At 42.2% G+C, this 17,963-nt stretch overlaps 1 protein-coding gene across 3 annotated transcripts in view; it reads right to left on the reverse strand.

The window, feature by feature from the left end:
- slc12a7b (solute carrier family 12 member 7b) overlaps positions 1-17,963 on the reverse strand; it is a 132,781-nt gene that overhangs the window by 24,330 nt on the left and 90,488 nt on the right. For all 3 annotated transcript variants that reach the window (XM_084326624.1, XM_084326623.1, XM_084326622.1), the window contains exons 14-18: positions 17,552-17,650; positions 16,942-17,061; positions 12,862-12,966; positions 7,103-7,271; positions 5,791-5,986 (exon numbers count right to left, since the gene is read on the reverse strand). In XM_084326624.1, coding sequence (XP_084182750.1) covers positions 5,791-5,986; positions 7,103-7,271; positions 12,862-12,966; positions 16,942-17,061; positions 17,552-17,650 — 689 coding nt within the window. The remainder of the gene's footprint in view (positions 1-5,790; positions 5,987-7,102; positions 7,272-12,861; positions 12,967-16,941; positions 17,062-17,551; positions 17,651-17,963) is intronic.

Genomic DNA, 17,963 nt, shown 5'->3' on the forward strand with positions numbered 1-17,963 from the left:
CCAGATGTGGCAGATCTGGCATCAGCTCACGCACCTAATTAACATTGTCATCTGCCATTTATGTTTGTTATGTTCGTTGTCTATGTTGTCGTTTCCATTTAGTTAGATTTGTGTTTCCCTGTCTGTGTTTTGTAAATGTGTTTTAGTCTGTTGGTCTCAGTTTGTTCTATTGTTATTGTTTTCCCCTGTGTGCTCTGTGTTCTGTGCTCTGTGTTCCGTTAGGTTTGTCTACCACACCTGTGTCCTGTTTGTAATTACCTTTTGTCTCTAATTAGTGTTTGTATATTAAGTGTCTGGACCAGCAGAGACTTGCTGGTTCATTGTCTAAATCAGGGGTCAGCAACCTTTTTGACATGGAGTGCCTGTTTGAAATATAGTTGTAACTAGTGTGCCTCAACAATATTCCATGCATCGTAATATTTTTTTCTCATAATCAGGTATTTTTAATGATAATTTTTACATTATTACATCATTATTGTTTTTTTTTTATCCACTTTTTCTCCCATTTTTCTATTTATTTTCATATCGTCCAATTCAACCCTCCCCTGTCTTCGAACGTTGTTTCTTGCCTCCCACAAGCCGGCTGCAATGTGGACTAAGTCATACATAGCACGAGTCCCCTCCGATACTCGAGGTAACAGCCGTCGCATCTTTTCACCTGCGCGGCTTGATCTTTCAGCGTCAAGGGTCTGGGCTTTGGAGGGGCCCCGCCCCCGTCGCTTCTTGATTCTACTGCGCAGGCGCACCAACCGACCTGTAGGAGTCGCTGTCCACAACGCCCGATCCCCACCCTTCAGTTTCCCTCCCCGTAATACGGCCAATGTGTATTACTGTGTTCGACCAGCTAAACTGAAAGCATTGTGGAGAGCGGGGCTCGAACAGGGGGCATCCTGTTCGAGCCTAGTCTCCAGCATTCGTTGCGAGCGCCTTGCCCACTGCGCCACATAGCCGCTATTACATCATTATTGTTATTGTTATTATTAACAATATTATTATGATGGTTGTATCAACCCTAAATCTGAGTTGGGGGGGGGGGGGGGGGGGGGGATGCAATGCAGACAAACAGCTGCATACAGTGCGACCATTTCACTCACATTTGCCCAATCATTTTTGGACACATCACACACCATCTGTGTGTGTACTGTACGTGTGCTGTCATAGCTCCACCTACAGGCCTAATGGAGAACACCAGGAGAACACCAGGATGTGAATGGAGGGTGAATGTGAGGTATATCGTGTAAATAAGTTTTGATTGATCGCAAGACTACACTGTAAAAAAATAAATAATAATAAGTTACCAGAACTTAACAATATTGAGTTCAGTTACTGTGCATTAAGGTTTTCAGTTTTCAATCCATAATAAGTTAACAGAAAAATAAGTACACAACCACATTATTTCAACCTAATAAAACTATGTTTATTGTCATTGTTTTAAGAACACAAGTTGACTTGGTAATACTCACATTTTGAGAGAAAAAAAATTGCTTTTAACATGTGCAATGTTCAATGAAATAGAAAAATAAATAATAAAATTTGTTGATTAATCCCACTGGTCACAATGGTGACCGTAATAATGTTTTTGTTATAAGGCTCTGCAAATGTTACTGAATGATGTAGCAATGTATTTCCAGCTAAATTGAAATAATAAACAAATAAAGGGTCTCAATTAAATATGTGGTAGTAAAAAGAACCTGTGGGAGGATTTCAACAAGATAAATGCGACAACAGTGCAAAATATTTCACTATAATATTTCAAAAAAAAAAAAAAATTTAATGCTGCCCCCTGTGCCTATGAAAATGCCCCTGCGTGCCTATGCAGGCACGCGTGCCTAGGGTTGCCTACCCCTGGTCTAAATGTTACCTGTGTTTGTCAGTCGTGTATCCTGTCTTGTGAGTAAAACACTGTTATCGTCACCACATAGTCTCTTATCTGAACATTTCAAGCCTTCTTTCGTATTCACTCTGCTATCTGGGTTCCAATCACCATGCAGAGTAAGCGCACACGTAACAGAAACCTATGATTAGAATAATCATTCTTATATATTATCTCATTGTGCTAAATTCTAGTGAATGAAACCGTGACATTATTTTTTCTGGAGACCCCCTGTAACCTCCTTAGGGGCCCCTGGGGACCCCACTTTGAGGACCACTGCCATACAAGACCAATACTTACGCCAGTGTCTCTATTCAATTATATTGTATTGTATTATGTAACTGCCTCTGTGTTCAGTTTAAGTTTGGTTCCTACCAGGTTTTGGTTCCTACCTAAAGGCTGCTATTGTAGTGATTGTAATGGTACATAATTCACCCACTATTGTTAGGAACATTCTAGAACATTAGTGCCGCCAGAACATTCTGGCACGTGTGTGATGATGTCATAGTAGAACATTGCTAAAACAGTCTAGAACATTAGCTCTTCCACAACATTCTGGAACATTCGTGATGATGTCATAGCTGAACATGCTAGAACCTCGCACTTCCCTATATAAGTAGAAGTTCCGGCCACAACCAGTCTTTCGCGTACAGAGTCAGAGCCTCAAGAAAGAAGATCAAGAAAGCAGATGCTAAAGTCCATAATTTCCTCTCTTATTGCATGCAGCCAATAAGTTCTCACGGTTCGGATTGAAATAATCAGTAATATAAAGAACGTGTTGCTGTCATCATTGCCATCCTTTCTTCCTTGGTGAGCTCACCATGAATCCTCTAACAAAGGTGAAACTGATCAATTGGCTGAACGAGAGAGAGGCAGGTCTTGGGGTGAAGGAAACGGTGTCTTGGCATGCAGAATACAAAGACAGTGCCTGGATATTCATTGGAGGGTTTCCCTACGAGCTGACTGAGGGTGACATCATCTGTGTGTTCTCTCAATATGGAGAGATCGTCAACCTGAACCTTGTGCGCGACAAAAAGACGGGGAAGTACAGGTTGAAAAAACCCTCAGCTCGGAACTAGGCAGAATCTGCATATGGCTCGCTGATAACAAACTATCATTACACATGGGCAAAACAGAGTCCATTCTCTTCGGTTCAAATAACAAACTCAGCAAGACCGACGGCTTCTCAGTTACAGTGGGTGACAATATTGTCACAAGGAAAGATGAAATTACCTACCTGGGTTCCATCCTAGAGGCTAATCTCTCCTGTGACAAAATGGCATCCAATGTAATAAAAAAAGTCAACCAACGAACTCGATTCTTGTACCGGATCTCCTCTCTGGTAAACAAGAATACCCTGAAGACTCTGGCAGGAGCACTCATTCAGGGGTACTACGACTATGCTTGCACCTCATGGTACCAAAGCACCTCAAAGGCGCTAAAAACAAAATTACAAACATCTCAAAACAAACTGGTCAGACTACTGCTTGACCTTACTCCTAGAACCCACCTCACCCCTGCCCACTTTGACAACCTAGGATGGCTTAGAGTAGATGACAGAGTACAGCAACTTGCAATGGGCCTGGTCTACAAGATACACTACACGACCAAGGTACCCATGTACATGGCAAAATACTTCCCAAAGGTCAGTGAATACCACGATCACAACACCAGAGGGAGCTCCACAAATCATGTTAAACCCAGATTCGGCTCAAATAAGGGACTAAACACGTTTCGCAATTATGCCACATCAATGTGGAACGCCCTACCCAAAGCTGTAAAGGAATGTGGATCACTACCCACTTTCAAAACCTCTCTCAAGAGACACCTACGGGAGACTGCAATTCAACACTGGCCCCTGTAAATATCCTAACCCAACCCCCTCCAATGTACAGTCATTTACCTAGTATGGTTTTGTCAATAGTCCAATGTACAATTTTGTTTGTTTGTACAGAGTCTCCCCCCCCTCAATGTACAGTTTTGCTTGTTTATACAGTGTGCCCCCCCCCCCCCAACCACCTCCAATGTAAATTACCCAGTATGGTTGTCAATATCCCAGTGTACCCAACCCCCCCCACCCAACCTCCTCCAATGTACAGTTTCTACGTCAAATGTATATACTCCCTTTTCTTGACTCCTTCTGTATCACAAACAGTACTGTATTTGCAAATCTGGTATGTCATAAATGTATAGATGTAGCAGTACTGACTATCTGTATGTCATGTATGTCATATATGTCCGGATGAATTGAAAATGGGGGACCCTGGTGGAAACAAGACGAAAGTCTTTCTCTGGTCTGCATCCCCTTAACAATTGTGTGTATTGAGCTGTACTGTATTGTACCCATTCTGCAATCTGTTAATAAAGTTTTCAATCAATCAATCAATCAATCCAAGGGTTTCTGTTTCATCTGCTTTGAGGACCAGAGAAGCACCATCCTGGCTGTGGACAACCTCAATGGCAGTAAGATAAAAGGACGGACCATCCGAGTGGACCATGTGATGAACTACCGTGCTCCGAAAGACTCGGAAGACATTGATGATGTGACTAAACTGCTGAGGGACCAGGGCTGTGCCCCCCAGATCCCAGACCAGGACTGTGCCCTCCAGCTCCCAGACCCCTCCTCCTCAGACTCTGAGGAAGAGGCGCTGTACGCAGTGTAACTGCCTCTGTGTTCAGTTTAAGTTTGGTTCCTACCAGGTTTTGGTTCCTACCTAAAGGCTGGTATTGTAGTGATTGTAATGGTACATAATTCATCCACGGACTATTGTTAGGAACATTCTAGAACATTAGTTCCGCCAGAACATTCTGACATGTGTGTGATGATGTCATAGTAGAACATGCTAAAACAGTCTAGAACATTAGCTCTGCCACAACATTCTGGAACGTTCGTGATGATGTCATAGCTGAACATTCTAGAACCTCGCACTTCCCTATATAAGTTGTATTTCATGTATGTGTTCAGTTTTCACGGTTCGGATTGAAATAAATCCAATCAGTAATATCAAGAACGTGTTGCTGTCATCATTGCAAGTAGAGGGAGTTACAGTATACTCTACTGCTTCTTAATGCTTTCAATCACAGTGAAAAGCAGATGTTTGTATTTGTGTTGCCAAGCAGTTACATTGCCGCCTTCAGGAACTATAGACGCATACAATTGAAAATATCTTAGAACTTTAGAGGCTTTGCCCATGTGAAACTAAGAGTGATACTACCACTTACTGGCAGTGTTGGGCAACACATCACATGAGACATTGTTACATTCCGTCAGGTGACTTGATGTCCTGGAGTGAATGAACACGTGGCTCTGAATGTCAAGAAATGATCACACATTTAAAAATAACTAAATGATATAATCTTAGAAATTAAGTAAGTATTATGTTGCATGTACCTGACAAACTGAACTGTTTGTATTACAGTCATATTCCAACTTAACTGAATGCACATGTGTGTGTGTGTGGACTACTGTAATATTACAGGTATTGAAATAAACAATGCAACTTCCTTATAAAATTTTTTTTCTTTTTCTTTTATGAATAATTAAATATCGATATTGCGGGAAATTAGTATTGAAACTGTTTTAAATATTCAGAATCGATATGTATAGAAAAATCGATATTTTTAACAACACTAGTCCCTGGGGTGCGGCCGCTCGCCGACGCCCCTATCTGCTCCTGGCTGCCCTTGGGGGGAAGGACGACGGGATGGGTCAAGCGCAGAGACTCAATCGCATCGGCGACCCAATTGCATGCGTGTGTGTGTTCCTGTGTATGTGCCGCCCATCGCATGTGTCACTGCATGCCAAATAAAGACTTCTCCAAAGTCCTGCATTATTATTATTATTATTATTATTATTATTATATTCCATTTTGTTTTAATCTCTGATCTGGTCATCCCGTCACGTTGTGTTGCCTTACCTATGAAGTTCTTCCAGGAGTGCGGGTCGTTGGACTGCTTCCAGGTGCCGGGCCAGGCCATCAGAACCGTGTTGTGCTTCATGCCTCCCAGGCCGGCGGACTGGATGAGGTGGGAGAAGCCGTCACGCAGGTTGGAGGACACCACCACGTGGCAGAACCCCTTGGTGCGCTCAGCTGACATGGCCGACTTGATGTTCTGAGAGGGAGAGAGGAAGAGATGGATGGATGGATGGAGATGGATGGAGACAGATGGATGGATGGAGAAAGATAGGTGGACAGGGAGGGATGGATGGACAGATGGATGGATGGAAGGATAGAGAGAGAGATGGATGATGGATGGAGGGAGAAAGATAGGTGGACAGGGAGGGATGGATGGACAGATGGATGGATGGAGGGAGAAAGATAGGTGGACAGGGAGGGATGGATGGACAGATGGATGGATGGAGGGAGGGAGGGAGAAAGATAGGTGGACAGGGAGGGATGGATGGAGACAGATGGATGGAGGCAGAGATAAGTGGATTCAAGATTTCAAGAGGTTTATTGATCACATACATACCAGGGCATACAGTGAAATGCGGGATGGGGAGGGATGGATGGAGGGGGAGAGATGAAAAGAAGGACAAAAATAATGATAGTTTCTCTAATGTTGTTGATCATTTCTTCAGAGCCACGTGTTCATTCACTCTCCAGGACATCAAGTCACCTGACGGAATGTACCGATGTCTCATGTGATGTGTTGCCCAACACTGCCAGTAGGTGGTAGTATCACTCTTAGTTTCACATGGGCAAAGCCTCTAACGTTCTAAATCCCAGTCTAAATCCAGCTCCACTGTTTCAACAGGGATTTCCCATGATACCTTGTCTCTCAACTCAGTCAATCAGGATAGTGTTTTATGGGAGTGCCTGCCTGCATACATGTGCGTATGTATGTATGTATGCGTGTGTGTGTTATTACTGCGGTCTGAGAATTGCTGCAATGTCTAAAAGAAAAGCCAAACAAATTGCCAAATATTGCTCTGTCTCAGCTATTATTGGCAGCTTAGCCACATGGAGAAGGAGGTGCTATGTGTACCCTTAAGTGTTCAGTGCTGCTTGGCCCCGATACATTTGATTCCCTGTTTATGTAATATAATTAGTGGAACCAAATAAAGTATTCAAATGTGTGCTGTTTGCATATGTGCATTTGTGTGCCTGTTTGTGTCTGCTTACATAATGTGTATTATGTGGACGTGCATACATGTATACGAGTGCCTGCCTATGTGTGCGTATGTGAGAGTATGTGTGTGTATGCACGTGTGTGTTTCCTCCTTACCTGCTCAGCCTTCTTGGCCTCTGTCTCCTTGGTAAGGTAGGTTCCCTCCAGGACGTTGGCTACTATAGTGAGACCTTTCCCTGCCTTCAGCTGGGTGGTGAAGGACAGCAGGCGAGGGTGCTTCACCGCCAAGTCAGAGTCCACATTCAGTAAGACCAGCACCTGGGGCCTGGAGGAGAAGAGAAGAGGAGAGGAGAGGAGAAGAGAAGAGGGGGAGAGGAGAGGAGAGGAGAGGAGAGGAGAAGAGGAGAGGAGAAGAGGAGAAGAGGAAAGGATACGGTTGGAGAGGAGAGGAGAGGAGAAGAGGGGGAGAGGAAAGGAGAGGAGAGGAGAGGAGAAGAGGGGGAGAGGAGAGGAGAGGAGAAGAGGATACGGGAGGAGAGGAGAGGAGAAGAGGCGGAGAGGAGAGGAGAGGGGAGGGGGAAAGGAGAGGAGAAGAGAGGGGAGGGGAGAGGAGAGGAGAGGAGAGGAGAGGAGAGGAGAGGAGAGGAGAGGAGAGGAGAAAGGAGAGGAGAGGAGATAACAAGTCCAGGTTAGTTGATTTTGTGTGTTATTCTAGTTTAATTGACCTTCTTTTATATGTGAGGCACCAGTACGGTCTGTCTGTCTGTCTGTCTGTCTGTCTGTCTGTCTGTCTGTCTGTCTGTCTGTCTGTCTGTCTGTCTGTCTGTCTGTCTGTCTTGTCTTTCACACTTAGCTGCTCTGCCTCTAGTGGCGGCTCACAGGACATGCCCTTTGTGTAAAGCATCTGACACTGTGAGTGTGTCCTTGTTATTAGGATACTACCTGACATGCCCAATGTATTCTATCCCTCACACAGCAGGGAGAGGGAGGGCTATTGCCACATGACACAGCCAGTAGCTTTAGACACTCATCTTTAGAATAAATTGGGTCAGGAGTGAAACATAATTAAAAAGAAAAGTTCCAGTGCATTAGACTGGTTTCTGGACAGGGAGAGAGAGCAGATTGTTGTGGATTATCTGGCCCTCCTTAAATCAAATGGGAATTACCTGGAAATTAGACACATCCAACATTTGCGGTCTAAGGAACACTGGATAATTACAGGGTTAGCTATATCAGCAACAGCTGGGGCTCAGACCAAAATATATTTGATTACAGGACAGAGGTTACCGTTTGTTTATGTAATTTTCCTCCATCTAGAATAGATAATGTGAGACCTGTCCCTTTAAAATGTAGCTGGCTATTTATACACTCTAAAACCAATATTCTTCATAACATTTTAATTCCACTACAAGCTCAGTAAATCAGATGGATGTGACACTGCCTATGGGTTGCTTTAAGTTGATGATATTATGGGGTTGACAGAGGAAGAGAGACTGAGAGGCTACAGATCAGTGGATTAACAGAGGCAATGAAAATGGATCTGGTATGAAATACATTTAAGAGGGGAGTCATTACCAGCAGGGGTCAGGAACCAAGCTGCAATGACACTTTGGAATGAACAGAACAGAGTTGTATTTCATATAACCGCCTTCTTCCAAATGAAAGCCATTTGAGCCATTTGTCAAGGTGTCCGTGTTTGCTGGCCATCTAGTATGATCACACTGGGTTTCTTTTATTGTTGTTGAGACAATTCCCGGCTATCAATAATTGGGTGTGCGTAATTTTATGTTGGACCGATTGTTGACAGGCTATTGTTGATGTTGACAGGCTATTGTTAACAGGCTATTATTGACAGGCTATTGTTGACAGGTTATTGTTGACAGGTTATTAGGCACATATTGTATTTCCTGTCAGTAAGTACTGTACAGTCTGTCTTGTTGCAGTACCACTTTGGAAACAGGTGTTTTATTTTCATTTACTATCCTCTGGAACCTTTGTAGTGCATTTCGGATGTATATTACAAGGTTCTTAATTTGAATGAATCAATCAAACACAGGCTCCATTTTGTTGACATGCAGTTAGTTTGGAGTGCAGCCCACAACCCTGTACCCAACGATGGATCCACGCCCGCTCATACAACAGAGACTCAGGAGATGGTCAGTACTTGGCGGCTGCTGATTTGGGTTTAGATTCTGTGGGGATGGTAGTTGGCAGTGTCCAGTGTAGCGGAGGGCAATAGCACACTCAGTTATTATGGGATATCCTCTCTGTTCCTTGAAGTGTTTCCTCCATAGATATATATAAAGACTAGATGACTCACCCGCGCTGCTGGCCAACGGAGACCGACGTTGCCACATGGTGGCCATCTTGCCACAGGGTAGCATGCCCACTCATAACATGAATGTCTATAGTGCAATGTGCATGTACTATTGAAATAACCATAGCGTGCTAAATTTTCAACCGTTTGGTTTGTTAAAAAATTTCAGAGATGTAGTTATCTTACGTATAATAGACTTTCATATAAAAATGTATAAATAAAATTAAAAAAGCAAGAATCATAGCCACATTAATAACGTTTGTAATAGACCAAACCGTTTGTAAATCCGTCAAGATTTCAGCGAGTATTTTTGTTTGTGCAGATCACTCACCTTAAAGCAGTAGTTAACTGTAGCAAGATGGCCGCAGGTGAACTACACAAGAGACTCTGCCTTGCGCCATATAGTCTTTATATATATCTATGGTTTCCTCTGCCTCCTCTGGGTGAATTACATAGTCACATGTGAACTCAGGGACCAATCCAATTGGTTCTATTTTGTTTGTAAAAAATATATGCTCTTGAGAAACTTGCTTGGTTAGTTAGGTGACATTGTTCCAGATAAGAAGTATCAATTCCAGAACAGTAACTGACTGAGGCAGAGTACGGAAAGGATAACAGAGCAGAAACTGTAGACTTATTACAAAATGTATTTTTTTCTTTTTTACATTTGACAAATGAACATTCTTATGTCGGCCTACTGGTCATTAAACCTATAGAGTTATAGAATCCAGAAGATAAAACATCTAGAAAAATTACACCTGAAAGTTAAACTAGCATAAAAACTGCTAATTAAAAAGGCCATGTTGCTGCTGCCTCCTCTGCTGTTCGAACTTAAGTCCCTCAGTTTAACACTTTGAGTGCCAGCAACAAGATTTCTCGTTAGTTCATGCCAACCGTTGAGTGCCAGCCGACGAGAGATCTCGTTTTTAAATCGTTATTTTTTTTATTATCGATTTTTCCATTCATTTTTCATCAATCTAGTCTCACGTTACCAGTGGGGATCTGCCTGAACTCGAACAGGGAAAATACCGCCCCCTATCGTCTCCCCGGATGGTACTGCACCCCTTCGGATTGGATTGAATGAAACGCATGGAGAAAAAAAAGTCCTGCTTCCACATTTTACTTGTCAGGCATGTAACCGGAGACGATCGAAGTCATCGCCCACCACCAGAACAGCAGAGAATGTGTGTTTCCAGTACCCAGCGTTGGATCAATAAACGCGATCGATATTTGGAATGGCGATCAGGAATTGGAATAATCTTTTTGGTCTGATCTGAGGTAAGGAATCTCTTTTACCAGTCTTGGGATAATCAGAGCTATTTTCACCTATATATCAGCGTGTGCCATATGTGTGTATGTGTGTGTCTGTGTGTGTGTGCGATCAGGAAATAAGATAATCGATTTTTCAGCCCGCTTCTATAGCGTGCATAAGTACACATACCGGTATACTATCGATAATCTAGCGTTTATTTGAAAACTATTCATAAATAGGCAGAAAAATTACGTGTTTTGTGTATTCCAGTGTATTCCAGTAAAGGCCGATTATCACAGAATCTGACATTTTCTGAAACTTTCAAAAAACTAGCGTTTTTCAAAATGGTATAAAACGGAAATGAACAATCCGTTTCGACAATGTTGACTGCAAACAAGTCATTGATAAGCGACGGCCATATTAGACACAGCCATAATTTAAGCTATAGTTTATGCGTTTGCAAATATGAGAGCTCTGTCATTGAAGTGGGTGGTGGCATGCAACAGGGTTCCGGGGCACCGGACCCGTGGCACTCAAAGTGTCAGCTACATACCTAAAGAAACAAACAAGACTGAAATGCTTTTTGGACAGGGCAGCCTATGTCTGCTTCTATGAGACTGGTTTATATAGGGATAGGGCAGAGATGAATCAACTTGGGATTCTCTCTCTCTCTCTTCTCTCTCTCTCTCTCTCTCTCTCCACCCCCTCTCTCTTGCCTCCAGCCATTTTGGCCAGATCCTTGCTATTGTTTCTACAGTAGGTTCTCCATTCCACTGTGCTGCATGCTGTTGCTCTGAACACAAGTTTAACTTTAAACCTAATCTTCTGGATGAGCAGAATGAACTCCCTGGCACCCTCCACCTGGCACCGTGGTGCTGGACGTCATGCCAATATATATACCGTACTTTTCGCACTATAAGCCGCACCTGACTATAAGCCGCAGCAGCTAAATTGAATGATGTGTACATATATAAGCCGCACTGGACTATAAGCCGCAGGTGTTTTAATGTTTAATTACCATATGTAAGGGTTCGTGCACAGAGGGGATTGTCACAATACTGTCAGACAAATAACAAGAATTAACTCATTTACAAGTTGTATTAAGTTTAGCAAATAAGGGAACAGATAAATAACATTTCAATGCAGTAAAAAAAGCAATATTTTCGGGTTTGGTCCACATATAAGCCGCACCGGTATATAAGCCGCAGGGTCGAAAAATGGGAAAAAAAGCCGCGGCTTATAGTCCGAAAAGTACGGTATATATATATTAGTGCTGTCAAACGATTAAAATATTTAACTCGATTAATCGCATGATTGTCCATAGTTAACTCGCGATTAATCGCAAATTAATCGCATTTTTTTTTATTTTTTATTTTTTTTTATACCTTAAACAGATCTTTTTCAAGTTCCAAGTTTTAATACTCTTATCAACATGCGAGTCAACAAATGCTTGCTTTGTGCAGCCATTTAACACAAAAGGATGACCCTCATGCATTGCAAATTTGCATCAAATTCAAAACAGAGTGATGCACAAAATAACTTAAAAGAAAATAATAATTTAAAACAATGAATAAAGTGTGCATGAAATAATAGGGGAAAGAAAACGTTAGGAACTTGTTACATTCACACACACAAGGGCTGATTAATCACACACACCCCTCTCTCCCTCACACACACTCTCCCAGCTCTTTTTCTCTTTTGCCCCTTCCTCATCTCTCTCACCCTCTCTCTCTATATCTCACACACACACACACACACACACACACACACACACACACACACACACACACACACACACACACACACTTCAGAAACAAACATAGTATCAATGAGAGCATCAATAATACACCTGAGTGAAGTCTAGTAAAAAAAAAAAAAATTTATTTTTATTTTTTTTTAGTTAATCTTGAGTTAAAAGAATTAGTGGCATTAATAGAATCGGGAGTTAACGCGATATATTTGACAGCCTTAATCTCTCTCTCTCTCTCTCTCTCTCTCTCTCTCTCTCTCTCTCTCTCTCTCTCTCTCTCTCTCTCTCTCTCTCTCTCTCTCTCTCTCTCTCTCTCTCTCTCTCTCTCTCTCTCTCTCTCTCTCTCTCTCTCTCTCTCTCTCTCTCTCTCTCTCTCTCTCTCTCTCTCTCTCTCTCTCTCTCTCTCTCTCTCTCTCTCTCTCTCTCTCTCTCTCTCTCTCTCTCTCTCTCTCTCTCTCTCTCTCTCTCTCTCTCTCTGATATCCATCAGCATCAAAACTAGGGCAAAATGGCAATTCAGATTTGTTTGCGTGGGTTTGATTGATTCACCTGGTACAATAAACACACACAGAGAAAGAGAGAGAGACACGTGTATACCTCCAGTTCTTGGTGTGTGGCGGCGCCTCCTCCAGGCGAATGAGGGCGTAGCGGGCTGCATTAAGAGAAAGACCCCGTATCCCGTCACCCCACTCCTTCTCTGCCCTAAAGATGGAGAGAATAAACAAAAGGATGAGTGAGAAAAATAAAAGTGACATGAAAATCCCAACACACAGTTGGATTCACTTGATTTCTTTCACTGATACGAAACTACCTAATGACGTGTTGACTGATGTTCTTAATAAACCTTTGCCCAAATAGGGAGGTGTAGTCTGACGTCACTGGTTGTTCCATCCGTATAGGGATTTATCATTGGGAAAATGGATTATCGGCTATTGTAACAATCCTGCCGCATGGAAATTGAAAAGCTTTACATTTTTGCACAAAATGAGTTCCCTTCTATCACTAACATTATTGTTTAAAAATTTTTGGTTGAAATAAAATTTCGCGAATTTTTTTATGATTAATTGCGAATATTTTCATGTTGAGCTATAGATTGTGGATGAATAAGCACAGAAAGGTACACCATGCCAATGTTAATGCTTTATTTGTTTTAAACGAGGCGATTTAGAAATGGGCAATGGGGAAATACATTGCGTTGGACAGAGGGTGGAACACGAAAAACGGCAATGACGTAACCACTACACCTCCCTATTGGGTTAATTCTGCCTCGTGCTGGGACCTTGACTCATTAAATTACACTTATTCTGGACAATTAGCAATTACCTTTTTTTTTATTCCCGACACAGCTAACTGTGGCAGTGATGCACAGGGCAACTGATTGGGCAACTCATCAATATCAGGAGCTAGCCAGTGTAGCAGCATAGCTAGTGTGGTAGGGAGGGAGAGACTACAATGAAGCTATTTATCGGTGCCCAAAAACCTTACATTTCCTCAGCTGTCCAACACAGTGGTAGAGTAGAGTGTTTAACACAGTATTGTTTAACACAGTGGTAGAGTAGAGTGTTTAACACAGTGGTAGAGTAGAGTGTTTAACACAGTGGTACAGTAGAGTGTTTAACACAGTGGTAGAGTAGAGTGTTTAACACAGTGGTAGAGTGTTTAACACAGTATTGTTTAACACAGTGGTAGAGTAGAGTGTTTAACACAGTGGTACAGTAGAGTGTTTAACAGAGTGGTACAGTAGAGTGTTTAACAGTGGTACAGTAGAGTGTTTAACACGGTACAGTAGTGTTTAACAGTGGTACAGTAGAGTGTTTAACAGTGGTACAGTAGAGTGTTTAACACAGTAGAGTGTTTAACACAGTGGTACAGTAGAGTGTTTAACAGTGGCTCAGTAGAGTGTTTAACACAGTAGATTGGAGCGGAGTGAGAGGCGGAGTCACGGAGTTGGACAGAATGGGTTGGAGAGTGATAGGCAACCTTCGGAACGAAGAAGCCACCTAATGATGATGACAGTAGAGTGTTTGACACAGTGGTACAGTAGAGTGTTTAACACAGTGGTACAGTAGTGTTTAACACAGTAGTGTTTAACACAGTGGTACAGTAGAGTGTTTAACACAGTAGAGTGTTTAACACAGTAGAGTGTTTAACACAGTGGTACAGTAGAGTGTTTAACACTGGTACAGTAGAGTGTTTAACACAGTAGAGTGTTTAACACAGTGGTACAGTAGAGTGTTTAACACAGTAGAGTGTTTAACACAGTGGTACAGTAGAGTGTTTAACACAGTAGTGTTTAACACAGTAGTGTTTAACACTTTGAGTGCCAGAGACGAGATTTATCGTTAGTTCATGCCGACCGTTGAGTACCAGTGACGATAAATCTCGCTTTTTTTTTATTAGCGATTTGAATTCATATTTCATCAATCTAGTCTCACGTTAGTGCTGCAAACTCTCTCTGAGCTTCATTGGGAAAATACCGCCCCCTATCGTCTCTCCCTGTTGTACTGCACCCCTTTGGAATGGATTGAATGAAACACATGGGGGGGAAGAAATCCAGCTTCCTCATTTTACTTCTCAGACAAGTCACCCGAAAGGATCGGATTCATTGCCGAGCCCCAAAACAGCGTGGAATACATATTTCCAGTACCCAGCGTTGGATCAATAAACGCGATCGATATTTGGAATGGCGATCAGGAATTAGAATAATCTTTTTGGAGAACATCTGATCTGAGGTAAGGAATCTATTTTACCAGTCTTAGGATAATCAGAACTTTTTTCACAGAGATATCAACGTGTGCCCTATGTGTGTGTGTGCGTGTGTGTGTGCTGATCAGGAAATGAGAATCGATTTTTCAGCTCGCTTCTATAGCGTGCATAAGTACACACATACTATCGATAATCTAGCGTTTATTTGAAAACGATTCATAAATAGGCAGAAAAATTACAACGTTTTTTGTGTATTCCAGAATATTCTAGTAAAGGGCGATTATCACAGAATCTTTATATTTTCCTGAAACTTAAAAAAAAATAGCGTTTTTTCAAAATGGTATAAAACGGAAATGAACAGATTAAAAAACAATCCGTTTTGACAATGTTGACCGCAAACAAGTCATTGATAAGCGACGGCCAGATTAGACACATAGCCATAATTTAAGACATAGTTTATGTGTTTGCAAATATGAGAGCTCTATCATTGAAGTGGACGCTGGCATACGGAGCCTTTTAGCGCTCCTCATGGCTGGCACTCAAAGTGTTAACACAGTGGTACAGTAGAGTGTTTAACACAGTAGAGCAGGGCTATTCAACTGGCGGCCCGCGGGCCAGATCCGGCCCGCGGGATGATTCTGACCGGCCCGCCAAAGATTACATGATAATAAAAAAAAAATATAAAAAAAAAAAAAAAATTATATATTTTTTTTTTTACTTTTTTCTTTTCATGTCAACGTTAACACGCACAATTGAGCCAAAAGTCACTCAATTAATGACAGATTTCATTGATAAATTGAGGGAAAACTTTGCAAGTCGATTTGATGAATTTGACATGTCCAGAGAATTGATGCATTTTGTGAGCAACCCATTTGCCAATGTAGCTGCTATTTCCACAAAAGGACAAGAGTTCCTTGCATCACTTCACATTGATGAAGGTCTCCTGCAACTTGAAATAATTGACATGCAAGCATCATCTGCTCTGAAGCAGGCACTTGAGAATGAATCCACCACAACATTTTGGATAAAGTGTATTCATGTCAAGACATTCCCCAAAATAAAAACGCTGGCAATATCTGTGCTAACAATGTTTGGCTCAACATACACCTGTTAATCCAGTTTCTCTCACATGAATGCCATTAAAACAAGCAACCGTGCCTCCTTGACAAATGAGCATTTGCATCACTGTTTGCGGGTAGCCCTCACTTCCTATGAACCCTCTTTCTCTGCCATTGCCCAGTCAAAGAAGTGCAATCGCTCTCATTAGATGTGTGTATGTAGGCTAGGCCTGTCTGCCCCCCACCCCCCTGATGTTTGAGAGTTAAGAGTGGACAATAAGTGCTAATAAGATGCTGTGATTTGCTGTTGTTGCACAGACATGAAGCACTTTTTCATAAGCTCATCTGCACTATAAATGTGTTTTTTTGTTCAAGTGTTGATGTTAGAATGTTCAGATGCACATCATGCACTTGTTTGTTTTTTATTTAATTTTTATATTGAAATGTTGAAGAGGAGATGTTGCAGTTGTTGCACAGTCATAAATGAAGCACTTTTTGCAGGAGATGTTGCAGATGTGGCACATAAATGAAGCACTTTTTGCAGGAGATGTTGCAGATGTGGCACATGGATGAAGCAATTTTTTTTAGAAGTATACTACTTTTGCAATGTAGTTAAATAAAAGTTGTGAAAATGTGGTTGCGTGTTGTGTCAAGTGTACATATATTCATAGCACGGGGAGGCGCCGTGGCAGTCCGGCCCCTGGCCCCTTGGGTTTCTGACAATGTGGCCCCCTGAACAATTTAGTTGAATAGCCCTGCAGTAGAGTGTTTAACACAGTAGAGTGTTTAACACAGTAGAGTGTTTAACACAGTGGTACAGTAGATTGTTTAACACAGTGGTACAGTAGAGTGTTTAACACAGTGGTACAGTAGAGTGTTTAACACAGTGGCTCAGCACCTTCACAGAACTCACCCTCTGTACTCGATGTACTTGTAGATGCAGCTTGCGATGCCCATGGCTACGATGGCATAATACCAGGAGCAGATGAACATGAGCGAGAGACACAAGCTCATCCCAAGAAAAGACAGCGCCCTGGAGGAAGAAAACACACGCACACACACACACACAATTTCAATATCACACGTACAGTGTGTATGTGTGTTTGAGACATCTGGTGTGGGAGCTTCCAGCAAGAGAGCCTATATACAGGGTACCAGTTGTAATCTGTTGTATATACAGTAACAGATGTCCACTAGCTACTGGCACTTTGCACTGGACACTCCACGACGACACTGGCAATGTCACTAACTCAATCACTCATTCATTCACTCACTCACAGTTAACCACTCTGCCCCTAGTGGCAGCTCACAGGCATGACACTTTGTGGTCAATCAAAGAGCCTGGAAGGTTCTCATGATGACATGTTTTCAGCCGTGAAAGACACAACTCTCTTCAAAGCTTCCCCTCAGCTTCCATTCCTCTCTGGTGCCCACAGGGCCCTCCCTATTCCTTCCTTCCTTTCTTCTGTCCTTCCCTCCTTCCTCCAGTCGCCATGTAGAGGTGTGCGATGCGTTCAGCTCACCAGTGGTAGTACTTGAAGCGAGGCCTCCAGTTGGGTGTGCTCAGCAGGGTCTGGAGAGCGCAGGCCAGGTTCACGAAAAGGTAGCACATGAGGAAGAACCTGGGAGAGACAAACGAGAGAGACAAAAGTGGATTATGTTTAGGGATGGATGATCCGATACTGGAAAAAATCCTAAAAAGGAATGGACTGCCCACTCTCCTTTAAAAACTGTCAACTAAAAATAACCAATATGACCTGTGCAGAATTTTGTTTAGTTTAGTTAATTTGACTTGAACTTATAAAGTAAGACGTCTACCCTAGACTGTCAGGATAACACAATAAAGTTAACAGACTTATGGTGAGACGGTGGAGGCCAAAATCAAAACAATCAGACATTCCATAATTGGAAAAAAAACTCATCATGGTCGTGAAG

This window comes from Notolepis coatsorum, assembly GCF_963971535.1.
Source record: "Notolepis coatsorum genome assembly, chromosome: 12".
Classification (NCBI taxonomy): Eukaryota; Metazoa; Chordata; class Actinopteri; order Aulopiformes; family Paralepididae; genus Notolepis; species Notolepis coatsorum.